This window comes from Muntiacus reevesi, chromosome 6 (genome assembly GCF_963930625.1).
Source record: "Muntiacus reevesi chromosome 6, mMunRee1.1, whole genome shotgun sequence".
In the NCBI taxonomy this organism is placed as follows: Eukaryota; Metazoa; Chordata; class Mammalia; order Artiodactyla; family Cervidae; genus Muntiacus; species Muntiacus reevesi.
In genome coordinates, this window is record NC_089254.1 from 26,131,327 (window position 1) to 26,152,277 (window position 20,951).

The 20,951-nt window shown below is 36.5% G+C and overlaps 1 protein-coding gene across 6 annotated transcripts in view; it reads left to right on the forward strand.

The window, feature by feature from the left end:
• HDAC9 (histone deacetylase 9) overlaps positions 1-20,951 on the forward strand; it is a 912,538-nt gene that overhangs the window by 840,994 nt on the left and 50,593 nt on the right. For all 6 annotated transcript variants that reach the window (XM_065939945.1, XM_065939948.1, XM_065939946.1 and 3 more), the window contains one exon: positions 2,629-2,762. In XM_065939945.1, the coding sequence (XP_065796017.1) occupies positions 2,629-2,762 (134 nt within the window). The remainder of the gene's footprint in view (positions 1-2,628; positions 2,763-20,951) is intronic.

A 20,951-nucleotide genomic window follows, 5' to 3' on the forward strand; every position in this document is an offset into this window, starting at 1 on the left:
AGCTTGAACATTAATAGACTCCTGCATTCTCAAAAAGGGAGTCAAAGCCTTCAGTCTCCAAAGGGAAGAGTTTTGATTGGAGAGTAGAATAAAGAAAGGAATGTCAAAGAGCCAACTCTAAAGAAAAGGATAAATAGGAGAAAAGGAGACACTGCTGACTGAGCAAAACAACAAATTGATCTTAGCTATAACTGTCAATACAGAGAATTTCAAAGGGAATGAAAAGGGAAAAATGTCTTTTCTATGACAGTTTTTAATCAAGTTTTGGGATCTGTATTTACATTATCTGTACATTTTGAAAAACAGCCCTTTGGTCAGGATCTAAAATTTACCCTGCTTGGTAATGTTGCAGCCATCCAGCAGAAGCAAACAAAATCCCACTAATCTTGGGTTTCAAAGGTAAATATCATATTCAAATCTGTTCTCCAAGTTTTCTCACTGATGAATATGAACTCAAAAAAAAAAAAAAGCAAAGGAAAATTAAGACATAATGAGGCTGAATCAGCAGAAACAAAAATAGTAAAACTAAGCCATAAAGGCTTCAAATAGCAGATATAGAATATAAAATAATTATGTCTAAAGAAATAAAAACTTGAAAGATTAAAGTGACTAAGAAGTTATGAAATATAACCAAATAGAATACCTAGGATTGAACAACAGAATCACTGAAATGAAAATATCAATGAAAGTATAAATAGCAGACTAGATACATCTGGAGTGAAAAAGCCTGGAAAGTAAATCTGCAACAAAAGTACACATAATATCAGACAGAAAGAGACAGAAAATAAATGAAAGAAAACTTCAGAGATGTTGAGGCTGTACTAACAACGACTACATCTCATTGGGGTTCCAAAATATGATGATAAGGTAATAAACAACTTTATTTAATAAATTTGAACACAAAAGATACAAATTTCTGGGAAAATGTAACTTGGGAAGATATTGAAAGCAAGAATAGTCCCTTAATCCCTAAGAAAATTCTCAATAGATTAATGTCTTTCTCAAAGAAAACAGAAGAGTCAAATGGTTTACAGAAGATTTCTACCCAACATTCTAGGGTCAAATAATAGAAAAAGAAGGTCCAGTCATAATAAAATTCAATATAGTCAGTAAAAGAATAGAAATTTATTGATTAACCTCTTTCACAAACATAGTGAAAAAATCCTAAACAAAGCATTAGTCAAATAAATTCAGTGTGTATAAGAATGATAATATATCATAACCAAATGTACTTTAGTCCATAAATTCAATGATGGCTAAATATTTGAAATATTAATGTAACTCACAACACTATGAAATTGTAGGAGAAAAACCATCTCATTTGGTGTAGTAAGATAATTAAATTCAACATCTGTTTATAATAAAAACTCAATTCAGAGTAGAAATAGAAAGGTCTTTCCTTATTCTGAATGAAACCACAGTAAGATGCCATTCTTTGCCACCCACATGTATGGCCCATCACACCAAATGTTGGCAAAGATGAAACTAAACTGGAATTCTGATACACACTGCTTCTCACAGTGGGGATTGATCATAGTCCTTTGGAAACGATCTGGTTTTATTTAGCAGATTGTAAGTCACAGCAGTTTTATTCCACTCTTGCATGTGTGCACCAGAAGGCTGGTATAAGAATGTTCTTATAGGCTTTTTTTTTGGTCGCTTGTGGGATCCTTGTTCCTCTAATCAGGGATCCAGTGGAGGCTCATGGTGGAGAAATCACAGAGTCCTAACCACTGGACCACCAGGAAAGTCCCATAGGGGCATTTTTTTTTCTTAATAACAGAAAAACATAAATATTTGTCAATAGGAGAGTGGGTAAATACTATTTTATATTCATTAAATGGCCTACTAGAGAGCATAAAACTGTTGTTACATGTATTGACAGAAATGAACTAACACAATGTGTGAAAATAGCATGTTGCAAAAGTATAAAACCATTTTTATAAAGTTCCAGAATAAGCAGGTTAAACAATGAAAAGCAAAGGAGTCATAAATACCAACTCAGGGTCCTGATTACCCACAGTGAGGGGGAATTATGTTATTAGAGAGTTGCATGCAGGGGGCTTCAAAAATATTTTCCTTAAATTGGGAGGTGAGTGACCCCTTGTTTGTTATGTCATACATAGATATTAATTTTTGTATTCATCAGCTATTTCATAGTAAAAAGAATGCCTGTAAAGTCTAATGTGATAGGTATGTAATTTGAGGTGATACATGGAAAACTTCTTCCGTTTATAATAAAGGCACATGATGGGAAGAAGAAACAAATATTAAGCAAACGGAATTGCATACCTTGTTAATATTAGCTGAACACTTTTCATCCAGGTGTACACAGAATGTTTTGGGAAAGGCAGTAATGTGTACAGTGAAGAGAGCAATGGGACTGGTGTACATCCTAATTGTGATACTACTTAGCTGCAGGATCTTGGATTTTGTGATCCAAGATCTTTTATCAAATTATCAAAATTTGGTAAAATTTTATCAAATCGTTGTGAGTATTAAATGAGCTAGCACGTGGGAAGTACTGAGGAAGGACATACACACAGTAAATGCTCAATCAGTATCGGATTCTAGTGGTCGGTTGACTTTTAACTTACACTTTGAAATGTTCTGTTTGCATTGTGGTAGGCTTTGGTCATTTGACGAAGCAGTTGATGACACTGGCTGATGGACATGTGGTGTTGGCTCTAGAAGGAGGACATGACCTCACAGCCATCTGCGATGCGTCAGAAGCCTGTGTAAATGCCCTTCTAGGAAATGAGGTAAAAAACTAAAAGTACAAAAGAGCAGGGGTTAAAGGACCAGGAATGTATGCATGCATATGTTTTATCTTTCTTAACGTCGTACATACTCAGAAAACACAATGTTGTTCTTAAAATTTACAGGAAAAAGGCAAGCTGTAGATAAGAAAAGTTTACACGTCCTCCTGTTCTATGCTGTAACTTTTGCCCAGTTATAGAATCCATACAGTAGATCCCTCAATCAGGTTATTGGTAGAGCTCAGTAAATAAGTAAAAATAACCCATGGGAGGAAATGGTCTGTATATTGTATTGACTCAGCTAATGAGCACTGAAACACTGAGACAGAATTAACGCAAAGAAAAGTTCTCAATATTTTCTGTAGGATTATGTTAGTTCAGGGAGGGAAACTTTTTAGAAATATATTTTCAGCTTTTTAAAGTATAATTGGAAGACAAAATTATAATTCATCTATCTAACATATATAGTGTAATTATTTGACAATGTAGTTATTTAACAGTGTGCAGACATTGTTAAATGATTTTCCTCCTTGAGTTAATTATCACCGTACATAGTTACTTTTTTTGGATGAAAATACTTAAGTTCTCCTCTCTTAGAAATTTTAATTATACAATAGAGTATTAGCAGTTATATTCACTGTTATATAGATTAGATCTTCAAGCCTTATTCATCTTATTACTAAAAGTTTAAAAACTTTTACCAAGCTTTCCCTATTCCACCCCAACCCCCAGCTTTTGGCAACCACCATTCTACCCTATGATCCCATGAGTTCAACTGTTTTATTTGCTTGTTTTTGTTCTAGCTAAGTTTTATTTTCTTACTTGTATAGCTTATTTCACTTGGCATAATACCTTCTGTGTTCATCCGTAATGTCACAAAAGACAGGATTTCTTTAAGATTGCATAATCCATTGTCTGTGTGTGTATTGGTGTGTATGTGCATTACATTTTCTTTATCCATTCATCTGTAAGTGGGAGGTGCTTGCACTGTTTCCAAACCTTGATTATTGTGAATTGTGATGCAATAAACTTGGGAGTTCAGATGTCTCTTTGAGATAATGAAATAGTGATTTCATTTCCTTTGAATATTTACCCAGAAGTGAGATTCCTGAGTCATGTGATAGATCTATTTTTAGTTTCTTGATGGACCTCCTACTGTTTTCCTTAGTGACTGTACTAGTTTACTTTCCTACCAAGAATGCACAAGGGTTTCCTTTTCCCAGCATCCTCACCAGCATTTCTCTCTTCTCTTTTTGATAATACACATGTTATGTGAGGTGTATGTGAGGTGATAGCTCATTATGGTTTGATTTGCATTTTCCTGATGATTATTGATGTTGAGCACCTTTTCATGTATATATTGGCCATCTGTTTGTCTTTAGAAAATACATACTCAGGTCCTTTGCCCAATTTGAATTGTGGCATTTGGTTTTGTGTGTTTTGCTAGTGAGTTGTATGAACCCCTTGTATATTTTGGATACTAATTGCTTATTGGGTATGTGATTTGTAAATATTTATTCCCATTGCATGAGTTGCCTTTTCATTTTATTGATGGCTATCTTTATTGTGCAGAAGCTTTTTAGTTTCATGTAGTCCCACCTGTTTTCGCTTTTTGTTTTAACTTTCATTCGCAATCCAAATAACCATTGCCAATAGCAGTGTCAAGGAGCTTACCCCCCTGTGTTGTTTTGTTTTTCCCCCCTGTGTTTTATTCCAAGAGTTTTATGATTCCAAGTCTTTCTTTTAAGTATTTAATCAATTTTGAATTGATTTTTATGTTTAAGATAGGAATGCAGTTTCATTCTTTTACATATGGCTATCTAGTTTGACCCAGTACCATTTATTGAAGAGATTATTCTCCATTGAGTATTCCTGGTTCCTTTGCTGAAGATTAATTGTGTATGCATGAGTTTATTTCTGGGATCTCTCTTCTGTCTCTTCTGTTCTCTCTTCTGTTAACCTGTATGTCTGATTTTAATGCCAATACCATAACTCATAATATAACTTGTGTTGATTGCTTATAATATAACTTGAAATTAGGAAGTGTGGTAACTCTGACATTATTTTTCTGTCTCAAGATTATATTGGCTATTTGGCATTCTTTTGTGGTTTCATTTCAATTTTAGGATTTTTTTTTCTGTTGCTGTGAAAAATGCCCTTTGATAGATATAACATTGAATCTATACCTCACTTGGATGTTATGGACATTTTTAATTATATTAATCTTTCTGATCCATGAACCTAGGATATCTATCCATTTATTTGTGTCTTCAGTTTCTTTTATCAGTGTCTTAAAAATTTTTGTGTATAGGTCTCTCACTTCTTTGGATACATTTATTGCTAAGTAGATTGTTTTGGGGGAGAAGGCAATGGCACCCCACTCCAATACACTTGCCTGGAAGATCCCATGGATGAAGGAGCCTGGTAGGCTGCAGTCCATGGGTCGCTAAGAGTCAGACATGACTGAGCGACTTCATTTTCACTTTTCACTTTCATGCATTGGAGAAGGAAATGGCAACCCACTCCAGTGTTCTTGCCTGGAGAATCCCAGGGATGGGGGAGCCTGGTGGGCTGCTGTCTGTGGGGTCGCACAGAGTCGGACACGACTGAAGCGACTTAGCAGCAGCAGCAGCAGATTGTTTTTGATGTTATTTTATATGGGATTTTGTTGTTTTTTTCAGATAGTTAATTGTTAGTATGTAGCATCATGACTGATTTTTCTATGTTGATTTTGTATCCTACAACTTTGTTGAATTAATTTAACAGTTTTTTTTTGTGGCATATATAGGTATATATCATGTCATACGAAAATAGTAACAGTTCTTTTCTGACTTGGATGCCTCATTCTTTTTCTTGTCTAATTGCTTTAGACAGTACTCATAATACTATGTTGAATAATATTTTGGCAATATTGGGCATCCTAGTCTTGTTTCTGATCTAAGAGGAAACGTTTTCAGCTTTTCAACATTGAGTGCAATGTTAGCTGTGAGTTTCTCATGAAAGTGAAAGTGTTAGTCACTCAGTGGTGTCTGATTCTTTGTGAGTCCATGGACTGTAGCCTGCTAGGCTCCTCTGTCCATGGAATTCTTCAATCAAGAATACTGGATTGGGTTGCCATACCCTTCTCCAGGGGATCTTCCCAAACCCAGGCCTCTCGCATCATGGGCACATTCTTCACCATTTGAGCTACCCAGGAAGCCCATATGTTCCCATATATGGGGCTTAATTATGTTAAGGTGCTTTCCTTCTCAGAGTTAAAGAATCTGCCTGCAATGCAAGAGATGTGGGTTCGATCCGTGGGTCAGGAAGATCCCCTAGAGAAGAAAATGACAACACACTCCAGTATTCTTGCCTGGGAAGCTCCATAGACAGAGGAGCCTGGCAGGCTATAGTCCATGGGGTCACAAAAAGAGTCGGACATGACTTAGTAACCAAACAACAATAAACCTTCTATCCCATATTTATTGAAAGTTTTTTTCATGAGAGGATATTGAATTTTGTCATTTTCTTTGTCTGCATCTATTAAGATGATTGTGTAATCTTTATCCTTCATTTTGTTGATGTAGCTTATTGCATTTTTTCACTTGCAGATGTTGAACTACCTTTGCATCTGTGGAATATATCCCACGTAATTGTGGCATAACTTCTTTTAATGTACTGTTGAATTCAGTTTGCTTAGATTTTTTGAGGAGTTTGCATTTTGAACCTTGATGTTCATCAAGGGTATTGTCCTGTAATTTCTTTTCTTTAGTGTTTTTTACTGATTTTGGTATCAGGAAAAGTCAGTTTGGTTCAGTCGCTCAGTCGTGTCTGACACTTTATGACCCTATGATCTACAGCATGCCAGGCTTCCCTGTACATCACCAACTCCTGGAGATTGCTCAAACTCATGTCCATTGAGTCAGGGATGCCATCCAACCATCTCATCCTATGTCGTCCCCTTCTCCTCCTGCCTTCAATCTTTCCCAGCATCAGGGTCTTTTCCAAAGCATCAGTTCTTCGCATCAGGTGGCCTAAGTATTAGAATTTCAGCTTCAGCATCAGTCCTTTGAGTGAATTCATTGTAACTCATTGGAGTCCTTCCAATGAATATTCAGGACTGATTTCTTTTAGGATTGACTGGTTTGATCTCCTTGCAGTCCAAGGGACTCTCAAGAGTCTTCTCCAACACCACAGTTCAGGAAAATGCTAACCTCCAAAAATGAGTTTGGACAGTTTCCCTCTTCTTCAATTTTTTGGATGAATTTGAGAAAGATTGGTATTACTTCCTTTCTGATATAGTTCACCAGTGAAGCCATCTGATTCTGAACTTTTCTTTGTTGGGAGGTTTTGATTATAGATTCAGTCTCCTTACTGGTAATTTGTTAAGATTTCTCTGTGTCTTCATTATCTGATGTGTTTTTTGTTTCTAGAAAGTTATGTTTTTTCTAAGCAATTTAACTTGTTGGCATGTAATTGTTTATAGTAGTGTCATGTTCCTTTGTACTTGTACATTTTGAGTTGCAATGTCTCCTTATTCATTTCTGATTTTTTTAATTGAGGCTTTTCTCTTTTTTACTTAGTCTAGTTAAAAGTTTATCAATTTTGTTTATCTTTTCATAAATCCAGCTTAGTTTTATTGATTTTTTCTGTTGTCTTTTTAATCTCTATTATATTTATTTCCACTTTGATCTTTTTTATTTCCTTCTTTCTACCAGTTGGGCCTTAGTTCTTTCTTTACTTGTTAGTTTTTTGAGGTTAAATTTAGGTTGTTTAGTTGAGACCATTCTTTTTTCTTAATGTAAGCATTTATCACCATAAACTTCTCTCTTAGAACTGCTTTTGCTGCGTGCCATAAGTTTTGGCATTTTGTGTTACCATTCTCATTTATCTCAAGATATTTTTTTCTAAATTTCTTTTGATTTATTCTTCGCTGTATTGATTATTCAGCAGCATGTTGTTAAATAACCATATATTTTAGAATTTTACCCTGTTTTCTTACAATGATTTCTAGTTTTTGCCTGCTCCCTCTGCACTGATCCCTGAGGGGATAGCTGTAGTTAAGTGCTCACATACTTAACAACTGCTTCTCTGTTTGCTGTGGTCCTGTGGGACTCAAGCACCCAAGCCCTGTTAGCTTTCAGAGCAAGGTGTTTTGGGAGCCATTCTTATGGAGGGGTCCTTAAGCATTAGGGTGCTGGATTTGTAGTCCAAATCCCTTCACTCCTCAAGAAGAGGCTAGGAGTTGAGGTTTCCTGGCAAAAGTATACCTAAGTTTTCCCACTCATTTTGATGTGGGTATTTTCTCATTGTCTCAATATGTAGGCGTCACTAAGCTAGTTTCTTTGAAAGGACTTGCTCTGTTTGTAGCTATGCATTCAGCAGTGCATCCATGGAAGGAGGAAAATTCAGGAATTTCCTATGTCACCTTCTTGATCTGGAGTCTTAAAAATATTTACAAATTCTTTTTTTTTTCTGTCATCATTTGTAAATTATCTAGGCTGAGATATATATTCAGCCTAGATACTGAACATACACTGAACAGCCTTTTCATTCTGTTCATGGGGTTCTCAAGGCAAGAATACTGAGGTGGTTTGCCATTCCCTTCTCCAGTGGACCACATTTTGTCAGAACTCTCCACCATGACCCGTCCATCTTGGGTAGCCCTACATGGAATGGCTCATAGTTTCATGGAGTTAGACAAGGCTGTGGTCCATGTGATCAGATCAGTTAGTTTTCTGTGATTGTGGTTTTCATTCTGTCTGCCCTCTGATGGAGAATAAGAAGCATATGGAAGCTTCCTGCTAGGAGAGACTGAGGGGGAAAATGGGTCTTGTTCTGATGGGCGGGGCCATGCTCAGGAAATCTTTAATCCAATTTTCTGTTGAAGGGTGGAGCTGTGTTCCCTCCCTGCTATTTACCTGAGACCAAACTCTGGTGGAGGTAGTGAAGATAATGGGGACCCCCTTTAAAAGGTCCCGTGCGCGCACTGCTACACTCAGTGCCCCCAGCCCTGCAGCAGCCCACCGCCGACCCACGCCTCCAGTCACATCCACAACTGGGTCTTGTTTTTGCTTTGGCTCCCTCTCTTCATTTTTTCTGGAGTTATTTCTCTGCTGATCTCCAATAGCATATTGGGCACCTACTGAACTGGGGAGTTCACTGAAATTTTAAGAATCAGTGAACTAAAATGGACTATAATGGGTGAATTTAACTCAGATGACCATTATATCTACTACTGTGGGCAAGAATACTTTAGAAGAAATGGAGTAGCCATCATAGTCAACCACAGAGTCTGAAATGCAGTACTTGGATGTTATCTCAAAAATGACAAAATGATCTCTGTTCATTTCCAAGCCAAACCATTCAATATCACAGTAATCCAAGTCCATGCCACTACCAGTAATGCTGAAGAAGCTGAAGTTGAATGGTTCTATGAAGACCTATAGGACCTTCTAGAACTAACACCAAAAAAAAAAAAAAAAAAATGTCCTTTTCATTAGAGGGGACTGCAATGCAAAAGTAGGAAGTCAAGAGATACCTGGAGTAACAGGCAAATTTGGCCTTGGAGGACAAAATGAAGCAGATCAAAGGCTAACAGAGTTTGATCAAGAGAATGCACTGGTCATAGCAAACACCCTCTTCCAACAACACAAGAGAAGATTCTACACATGGACATCACCAGATGATCAATACTGAAAACAGATTGATTATATTCTTTGCAGCCAAAGATGGAGAAGCTTTATACAGTCAGCAAAAACAAGACCAGGAGCTGACTGTGGCTCAGATCATGAACTTCTTATTGCCAAATTCAGACTTAAATTGAAAAAAGTAGGGAAAACCACTAGACCATTCAGGTATGACTTAAATTAAATCCCTTAGCAATTATACAGTGGAAATGACAAATAGATTCAAGGGATTAGATTTGATAGACAGTGCCTGAAGAACTATGGACAGAGGTTTGTGACTTTGTACAGGAGACAGGGATCAAGACCATCCCCAAGAAAAAAAAAAGGCAAAATGGTTGTCTGAGGAAGCCTTACAGATAGCTGAGAAAGGACACAAAAGGCAAAGGAGAAAAGGAAAGATGTTCCCATTTGAAAGCAGAGTTCCAAAGAATAGCAAGGAGAGATAAGAAAGCCTTCCTCAGTGATCAGTGCAAAGAAATAGAGGAAAACAATAGAATGGGAAAGACTAGAGATCTCTTCAAGGAAATTAGAGATACCAAGGGAATATTTCTTGCAAAGATGGGCAAAATAAAGGACAGAAATGGTATGGACCTAACAGAATTAGAAGATATTAAAAAGAGGTGGCAAGAATACACAGAAGAACTATACAAAAAAGACCTTCATGATCTAGATAACCACAATGGTGTGATCACTCACCTAGAGCCAGACATCCTGGAATGCAAAGTCAAGTGGGCCTTAGGAAGCATCACTTTGAACAAAGCTAGTGGAGGTAATGGAATTCCAGTTGAGCTATTTCAAATCCTAGAAGATGATGCTGTGAAAGTGCTGCACTCAATATGCCAGCAAATTTGGAAAACTCAGCAGTGGCCATAGGACTCGAAAAGGTTTATTTTCATTCCAATCCCAAAGAAAGGCAATGCCAAAGAATGCTTAAACTACCGCACAATTGCACTCATCTCACATGCTAACAAAGTAATGCTCAAAATTCTCCAAGCCAGGCTGTAACAGTACAGGCTTAAACCTCAACAGGCTTCAACTTCCAGATGTTCAAGCTGGATTTAGAAAAGGCAGAGGAACCAGAGATCAAATTGCCAACATCCACTGGATCATTGAAAAACCAAGAGAGTTCCAGAAAAACAGCTACTTCTGCTTTACTGACTATGCCAAAGCCTTTGACTGTGTGGATCACAACAAACTGGAAAATTCTTCAAGAGATGGGAATACCAGACCACCTGACCTGCCTCTTGAGAAATCTGTATGCAGGTCAAGATGTAACAGAACTGGACATGGGAACAGCAGACTGGTTCCAAATCAGGAAAGGAGTATGTCAAGGCTGTATATTGTCACCGTGCTTATTGAACTTATTTGCAGGATACATCATGAAAAATGCAGGGCTGGATGAAGCAAAAGCTGAAAAAGATTTCCTGGACAAATATCAGTAACCTCAGATATGCAAATGAAACCACCCTTATGGCAGAAAGCGAAAAAGAGTTAAAGAGCCTGTTGATGAAAGTGAAAGACTGAAATTCTCTATATTTTTAGAAAGACCAGGTGTGAAATAGAGTGAAAAAGCTGGCTTAAAACTCAACATTCAAAAAACTAAGATCATGGCATCCGGTCCCATCACTTCATGGGGAAACAATGGAAACAGTGAGAGACTTTATTTTGGGGGGCTCCAAAATCACTGCAGATGGTGACTGCAGCCATGAAATTAAAAGACACTTGGACCTTGGAATTAAAGCTAGGACCAAACTAAGCAGCATATTAAAAAGCAGAGATATTACTTTGCCAACAAAAGTCCATCCAGTCAAGCTATGGTTTTTGCAGTAGTGTTGTATGGATGTGAGAGTTGGACAATAAAGAAAGCTGAGTGCTGAAGAATGATGCTTTTGAAATGTGGTGTTGGAGAAGACTCTTGAGAGTCGGTTGGACTGCAAGGAGATCCAACCAGTCACTCCTAAAGGAAATCAACACTGAATATTCATTGGAAGGACTGATGCTGTAGCTGAGACTCGAATACTTGGCCACCTGATCCAAAAAACTGACTCATTGGAAAACCCTGATGCTGGGAACGATTGAAGACAGGAGAAGGGGACAGCAGAGGATGAGATGATTGGATGGCATCACCGACTCAATGGACATGAGTTTGAGCAAGCTCCGGGAGTTGGTGATGGACAGGAAAGCCTGGTGTGCTGCAGTCCTTGAGGTCGTAAAAAGTTGAACATGACTGAGCGACTGAACTGAACTGAGAGATATATATTATTTATGTCTTATGGGTGTTGATAATGTGTCTCAAAAAGGTTTGAGAAATTCATTCAAAGTCATGCAGCCAGAACTCAATAGATCCAAGATTTGAACTTGGAATTGCCAAAGGTCATTCTTTTTTTTTCCCCCCACATCACATAACTGAATTACAACATATTTTCTGACTACTATGCAGACTTCAGATGAAATTACCATGGTCACTTCCAGACCATGGAAATCCTTTGGACAAAGTGATTGCAGTTCAACAAATATTTCAAACTTTATGTGCATCCATTATTTTTATGTCAATTCATTTTTTAATGGGCTTCCCTGAGAGCACAGTTGGTAAAGAATCTGACTGCAATGCAGGAGACCCTGGTTCAATTCCTGGGTCCAGAAGACCCCCTGGAGAAGGGGTTGGGTACCCACTTCACATTCTTGGGCTTCCCTTGTGGCTCAGTTGGTAAAGAATCCACCTGCATTACGGGAGACCTAGGTTCAATCCCTGCGTAGAGAAGATCCCCTAGAGAAGGGAAAGGCTACCTACTCCAATATTCTGGCCTTGAGAATTCCATGGATTATACAGTCATTGCGGTTGCAAGAGTCAGACACACTGAGCGACTTGCACTTTCATTTTTTAATAGTGAATATACAGAATGCTATAACTGCTTCATATATTTTGCCTTTTTTATTAACTTGAGATATTACTTTGCTTATAAAATAAACATATAAATATCATGGCTGACTCATGTTGAGTTTTGCAGAAAACAATAAAATTCTGTTAAGCAATTATCCTTCAACAAAAAAATTTTAAAAATCATTTTAACAATCTCGCATTCATATCATCTTTAACAGGAACTCATGTTTTCACCTGTAGTGTTTTTGAAGGGGAAAACATACCTTTTCTTTTGCACACAGATTGCATATGTTTTATTGTCATCATTATCTTTCAAACTTATGATGCTTCAGTATTACTATTGAGTAATATTTAAGTAAATATGTACATCTTTAATTTGAAGGAAAATATGAGAAGGTAAAGACTGCTGAGTCTGTCTTTAGGCTTTAAAAGAGTAGACTTGAGCAGTGCTCTGTTGTGTAGTATTAGCAGCACAGTAACTCAAAGGATGTAACTATGTGGTGATAAATGTTGTATTTAATGGACTGTTATTTCATAGCCCACATAGTTCATGGTGTCTAAGATATTCTAAATATTAGAATATTTCTGAGATTCCTGTGAACAAATAATATCAAACAATGTTGAGGGGGGTTTTTGTATTCTTTGTTGTTGTTGTTGAAATAAAGGAATGCAAAAAAGAAATACTACTTTTATTATAATACCTTATCAGTTAATGTTGGGCTAGTCTCTTTGCCTACTAGATAACATATTTTGCATATCCACCTGTATTCTAAAATTACTTATTTCATTTTAGATATAGAAACATTTTAAGGAAGTAGACTGGTTTTTAATATTTGCATGTAAAGACTTACACCAGATGTGCAGAAAATCACAGCATCTTGTGGATTGTGGCTCCATGGATGATTGACCTGCCCAAAAAGAAATGTTATCCAGTTGCAAAAGCCAACAACTTTTCCAACTATGTGAAAGGATGTTATGGATTTCACTGGCTCTGTTTGAGCTAATTTATTCAAATAAGATTCAATCTCTGTGCTCTTGTAATCTTTGCACTTGGCCCACTCCCACCTTCCATAGGAGGATTTCCAATGAGGATGGAATAATTTTTCCTGTGGTCTCCACTTTAAAAGATGATGTATTTCAGAACAGATGCAAGTCAGTTTTATGGAATTACTGTTTTTCTTAATTTATTTGAATGTACTGAAAAATCAAAATGGTTGTGTTTTTGTACCTTCCTTCCCTGGTATGCTAATTTGACTGTGAGGCCTTTGATCAATTTGTTATATGAGTTCTATACCTTGAGGTCAAAGACACTGTTTTCATAGAGTCATTACTGACACTAGAGGGTTGTCACCTAATTTAAAGTTTGCAACTTATACCTTTTCTCTATATTTTTAGAAAGACCAGGTGTGAAATAGAGGAAGGGATAAAAGTATCATTGGCCAATGTTAACATATCCATATGGGTGTATAAATACTAAAGGTTCCAGAAAGTGATAAACTAAATGATTATATTTGGCCACATTGACTGTTTGACCAGTTTCAGTTTTCTAGATGTCTTATGGTAAAATTTTTTTAGTTATTATAATACCCTAAATACTGACTGTTCCTTTTGTTGGATGTCTTCTGCATAAGCACAATCTAAAGTTTTTTCATCTTGAACTCAACCGTAGAGATTTAAGTAATCTATGTCTTTCTGCATTTTTTAATTGAGAAATCTGAGGGACATAAGCAAAAATATAGATTTTTCATGATATACTTTAAGGGTAACAGATGGATTTGACATATTGAACTCTGAAAAGTAAATTTTGATGTGTCAGATCTGTCAATATACAAAGGAGACAATGGTAAGAGAAAGGATTTTTTTAATGAAAAATGAAAGAAAAATACATATGTGTTGTGCATTATAAGTCATTTGAAAAAAGGAAATGAAAATGTAATACTTGAAAGAACTTAGGAAACAAAAAGTTCCTCTCACTTTCATTGACAATATAATTTATAATCCACGGTCTGGATTTCTGTATTTTTTTCCAGTTCAAAGGTCATCATGACTAACAGCATGACTACATTGAAGTTTTAAGTTTCATTCCTTTAGAAAAACTAACCTATAAGGTATACTGCATGCACCTCACCACTGAAAAAAAATGCATACGTGTTGTTTTCATAGTAGTTTTATGTGGTAGGCTCTAGGTAAGAAAATAAAAAAGGATGTCTTTCAGGATACCAATTATTGCAATTTCAAATCCCATTTTCCTCCAGACTCCCTTTTCAAGTGATTAATAGGGTAATTATAACTTATTATCTGGGATTTCACTTTTACAAGTAACAAAATATAGTAAAGCTTGAGCTTGAAACGTTGGCAGAACCTCCTCTGGCTTCTCAACACTGAACATGCAATTGAACTCAAATTAAGAAGGTCAAGAAGGGCTTTCTTGAGAGACTCTGTACTTTGTCAGATGTATTTATTCATGTGCAGAGGATTAGAATTCATAAACATTTTGCCAGTTTTTTTTTTAAATGCTGTTTCTTTTCCTTGTTGTTCTTGGCTAGGCCATGTCAATACAGCAAAATGCTGCTTCATATGACTTATTATCAGCAGAATAATATGTATTACATAACCCAAAGGGATTGTAAAATCAGCAAGAACTCTTGGCTCCGCATCTCAGTGTAGATACATAAATGGGTACCACAAACAGTTTTTTTTTTTTTTTTTAATTAAGTTATCTGAGTGTCACACCCCAAATAGGCATTTGTTCTTTTTAACTATGTTTTATCATGAAAGTGATCTAATTAGCAAAACATCTCTTAACTATTCTTTTGAGAAATATGCACAAGGTCAGTCAAAATAATATACTATTGGATTAAAACTAATTTGAGCATGGTACAGGAAATTCCTTGTGGCAAGTGATTTTTGAAGGCATACCAGAAGTCTTCTTTTTTTTCTTGGCAAAGTTCAGAACTTAGATTTATCAGTCCAATCACTCTATGATGATTATTTTTAAACTTCTCTAATGAAGCACTTAGAAACTGAGCAATAAGAAATTAAAGTGACTTGTCTAAATGTGAAGAATCAGGTTGTTTGGCATAGCATCAGAGATACTTAGTGAACAGTCGCGTGGTTTCTTCGTGATGGTAACAGAAACATCTGTGAAGTTCTCAGAGAAACTGATTTTGGTGACTGGCATTTGTGCTAGCTGGCCAACAATGTCACAGTTGCTTTAAGGCCATATTTGCCTAGTGTTATGCAAACCCAATTAGCAGCACCCTAGGTTTCTGCTGCTGAAAGAAATTTTCTTAAGAGGTGAGAAAAGCTTAAGCAGTTGGCATTCCTATGGAATTTAAAATGAAAACACTGAAGAATTTAGGTAAAAAGAAGAGAGGACAAAGAGAGAACATGACTATTAAAAGACCACCTGTCAAAACAGAATAAAAGACAGTTGTAAGCTTGTTAGGAAGGAAAGAAAACAAATTGCCATAGACATGGAAGCTGTTGAGATGATGCTACAGCTCAGGTCCTGGAGATTCCACACTTAGCATCTGAGTCTATAGCCTGTCTTTTCTTAATCTCCCTCACTCTCATTAAGGTTTGGCTTCTAGGCCTTTCTCCCTCCCTTCTCTTCCTCTCTCCCTGCTGCGTCCTGTTGACTAGGCTCAGCTGCTTGGATTTCAGCAGCAGTGGCTACATTTAGTGATTGTGTATGTTGATAATCCTCCAAGATGACTTTTTTGCTCCAAAGGTGCTGAAAAAGTCTCTTGAAAGTGTTGACAACCACCACTGAGGTGAACTCTTGAGGTGGTGGTGTCTGAATTGCTCATCAGGGGTGTGTTTGTATTAGATTGTGAACGGAGAAGTCATTTTACCATATTTTTCATCCTCCAGATTATGTATGGCTGACTCCACTGGGGAACTGGTGTGAATCTGGGAAAATTTACAAGCTCCTAAATAGTTGCAAGTCATGAGTAGAGAAAGTGAGAAATGAATACAGGGAAAATAATCCAGAATAATCTTTTTCATGGTCTTCTCTTAGACTTTGAAACCTGTCCACACTCTGAAAGACACTGTATGGATAATCTTAAGGGTTAAAATGTTTTAGAAAATACTTTTTGAAGATACTCCCTATTGTAGATGTAGCATATGGATTTGTATTTCTTATAGAAGCTTATGAAAAGTAGAGCCAATGTAATTGTGGAGTTTTCTGCTTATTTAGTTTAGCAAATGCCAGTTAAAGTAGAAGTTATCTGGATAATCCAAAACTGCATCATGCAGATCTTCTGTACTGTTTGTCTTTAGGCTTTTCAGAAGGTGTTAAGGGGATTGTAGACGGGGAACCTGGACACTTCATAGAGTCCTGGTTACCAATAAAACAAAGAAAGCATTTCTTTTCAGTGGTGAAGCAAATATGTTATGACATTCATTTATCCATCTGTTCATTAAATAGTCTTTTATTGGACTTAAATTTATACCCGTAAGTACTAATACAATAAAAGTAAAAGAAATATAAACAAAGTATTTGGGAAATGTAATGTCAGACTCTTTATCTTTAACTGTGTAAGGACAGAAGGATATTTTAATAGAGGAAGTAACTTTTAACTTTGGTCTTGAATAAAAATTATAATTTGACAAGCTAAAATCTAAGCAAAGGAGTTCTCTCTTATAATAGAGGTACCTAGATAAAGATGTTAGGATTTCTTGGAATTGTGGATGGTTCTTTTTTGAGTTTGTATTGATTTTGGCAGAGGAGAGACTACTTCGAGTGGAATAACAGTAAATAATGAGGCTGGATCAGTAGAGTGGAATACTGTAAGGAATTAGAATTCCTGTGGAAAATATGGGAGACTTGAACAAATGAATTTCATTCTTGGGGGTAAAATAACAAAACAGTGTATGATTTTTGAATAAGGCAATCTTATACCAAAAAAGAAAAAAGTTTATTGAGGAAGTAGGTTCGATTCCTGTGTAGGGAAGATCCCCTGGAGAGGAGGGCATCACAGTACATTCCAGTATTCTTGCCTGGAGAAATCCTTGGACAGAGGGGCCTGGTGGGCTACAGTCCATAGGGTCACAAAGGGTCAGATATAACTGAAGCTACTTAGCATGCACACATGAATTGAGGGAAATAATCATTAGGAACAATTTCCCTCAATTATCAACCAACAAAATGACAGTCTATCAGTGCAAATAGGGCTGGCTTTTTTTTAAATTAATTAATTAATTTTAATTGGAGGATAATTTCTTGACAATATTGTGGTGGTTTTTGCCATACATTGACATGAATCAGCCATGGGTGTACATGTGTCTTCCCATCCTGAACCCCCCCCCCCACCTCCCTCCCCACTCCATCCCTCTGGGTTGTCCCAGAACCCCCACTCTAAGTGCCCTGCTTCATGCATCAAACTTGCACTGGGCATCTATTTTACACATGTTTCAATGCTATTTAGAACTTCCTCTCAATGGCTCATGAGAGCTAAGTGTGTGTGTCTCTACTCAAATCTCAGTTCAGTGATATCACATTGTTAGCTTGAAATAAGCCCTGGTGGGAATATTTACACCATGGCAATCAGCAAATGCTATTAATACATATTACAGCTATTTTTGAGTCAGCTGTTAAACATTTAGTACTGTACCGCTGCTACATGATATGAAATGGGTCTTCTTAGCAGAAAAGTCAACATTTCAAGAACAGCATAGTAAAAATACTGTTCTACTTAACAAAAAGTTAAACACATGCAAATCATCAGACTAAGGAAGAGGAAATAAAAAAGCAAGTGAGGGTAAGACAAACAGGAATCACAGACAATGAAACATGAGGCCTAACAAAGTGTAACTATCAGATTTAAACTTATTTTGTAAAACAGGGACTTGGAAACAAGATTTTTTGCTTATAAAATGAATTAAGCTTTTTTTTTTTTTTAATCAACTATGGATGTCTAGATTATGGACGTTATATAAGGAAACTACACATAAAGCCCTGCCTGTGCATCCCTTAAATGTTACTGAAACTTCAGTTTAACATGCACCTTTTAATCTGTGTAGTATTTTCCTAACTCAGCTGTGCATTTTGAAATGTTTTCTTATTATATTGCAAAGTTACACTAGAACCTCAATGTTTAAACAAAATATCAATAGTCTGAATTATGCAACTATTTGTACTCATTATCCTCTTTCTAACAGACCATTATTCCTCCTCCTTTTTACCTATAAGTTCGTTTTTAATTATTTAGTTATTGTCACAGATGCTTAAATATGCCACTATGTCCAAACTTTCCAGTTAAGTATCATGGAAACTGTGGTATACTATTTGGATATGATAGTAAACAAAGGCACTTCCTTATGGTCTTCCTCCTTCCATTCATTGGCTGATAAATTGTGTAAGCTACATTTCTCTGAGCTGCAATAGCTTTGGGTAGAACTCAACCAATAGAGTAATAACCACTGTAATAATCTGTTAGGCTAGCCCACTTGTTGCTGTTGTTTTTTAAAGGAATTCCTTCAGTGTCGCCTGTGAATTGAATGGCCATGACTGTACGCTTTGCCTCTTGGTCCTCCTGATATTCTCATAAGATATGTTAGGTTTATATCACTTCCCTTGGCCAGAGATGTTTCTTTATTGCTGTGTGATGTTGCCATAGTCTGTATGAAGGTAGATTGCAGGCAGATTTCAGTCTGAATAATCTCAATAGTCTGTCAGTATAGTAACTTGATGATCTGTAGAATCTGTTCTGATTTACTTTTCCCCCCATCTGTTTGGTCAAGGATTTTAATGACTCCAAATGAGTAAAAGGAGTTACTTGGAGAATGACTCATGAATCACAATATGGGTAAAATTATATCCAGATTTACTTAAGCAATCAAATTAAACATATACAACTAATTGCAGACATCTCTAAGATAATTATTTAAATGATAGCTGGGTTTTAACCACCAATCCCTCCTCACTAGGGAATTGAAAATAGTTCATCAGCATGGAGGGTCAGGTCTATATGACAGTCTGCTGCCCTTATCCTCTTGGTCTTGATCATCATATTCTTCCAAAATTCCACATTATCTTTGGTCCTGACAACTGAACGCTTTCTTTGTTTCTTTTCTGAGTTGGCTTTGCATGTTATGGGGGACTTTCAGTTCCTTTTGTAAGTGAATTTGTGGCCTGTATCTAAGCATGTAAATTGTTCTTGCTGCAAAATCTATAATCTCACTTTTTTTCTTAGATGTGCCATAATATAGTAGAAAAAGCATGGACTCATGAGGTAGAAGTAGACTTAGTTTCCCTATTCCCTTATGCTAGAAAATATATTCTTTTTAAATTGTTTTTAATTATTCAGTATAATATTTATCCAGAAAACTGGTTTAGGCATGAATGTACAACTCAGAAATATCACAAATACAACACATATATAGTCATCAATAAAGACAATAATTTCAGTACCTCAATAGTTCACATACACACTTTCCCAATCAGTACTTCCTTTCTCTTTTCTGAAAGTAACCAGATTTTTAGTTCCTAACAAAAGATTTTAATTTACCTGTTCCTGTTTTTGAGATTTATTACATGAAATCATACTATAGATACACATTCCTTTGTATCTAACTTCTTTTCCTTACCATTGTGGGATTAATCCATGTTATTGCAGCTAGCTATGGTTTCTTCATTTTTATTATTAGATTCTGTAAAAAGAATTTCCAGGACAATGTCATGATTTATTTATCTATTCTACTTTTAATGAATACAGGGAATTTTTTTTTTTTAGTTTAGGGACCATTAGTAACAGTGCTGTGATAGACATTTTATATATCTTTTTGGTACATTGCTGAGTAATATGCCATTTTACAGGCTTCCTAGATGGCTCAGTGGTAATGAATCTGCCTTCTAATGCAGAAGAAGCAGGTTTGATCCCTGAGTCAGGAAGATTCCCTGGAAAAGTACCACTCTAGTATTCTTGCTTGGTAAATCCCATGGACAGAGGAACCTGACAGGCTAAAGTCCATGGAGTCACAAAAGAGTCAGACATGACTTAGTGACTAAACAACAACAATAATGTGCCATTGTATATATGTACCATATCTTCTTTATCCATTCCTCTGTTGATAGACATTAAGTTTGCTTCCATGCCCTGACTATTGTGAACAGTGCTGTAATGAACATTGGGGTACATAAGGTTTTTTAATGTGAATATATAGTTAATCTAGTACCATATATTGAAAAGACCATTCATCTCTTATGAGTCAGCAGTGGTGTCTTTCTACATATATACATGGAGACTCTAAACTTCTCCCCAGGTCTCATTTTCTATCCTTGTGACATTGTCAAACTGTGTTTACTTCATAGTGGTATAGGAAATCTTGATACATAGTAGAAGAAATCTCCCAGTTTACTTTTATTCAAGGCAGTCTTGGTTACATTTGTCCCCTCTGTGTTTTTGTATGCAATTTTAGAATAACCTGTGCAATTTCATACACAAGTGTCAGTCGCTTAGTTGTGTCCAACTCTTTGCGACTCTGTGGACTGTAGCCCACCGGTCACTTGTCCATGGCATTCTTCAGGCAAGAATACTGAAATGGGTAGCCATTCCCTTCTCCAGGGGATCTTCCCAGTCCAGGGATTGAACCTGGGTCTCCTGCATTGCAGGCAGATTCTGTACTGTCTGAGCC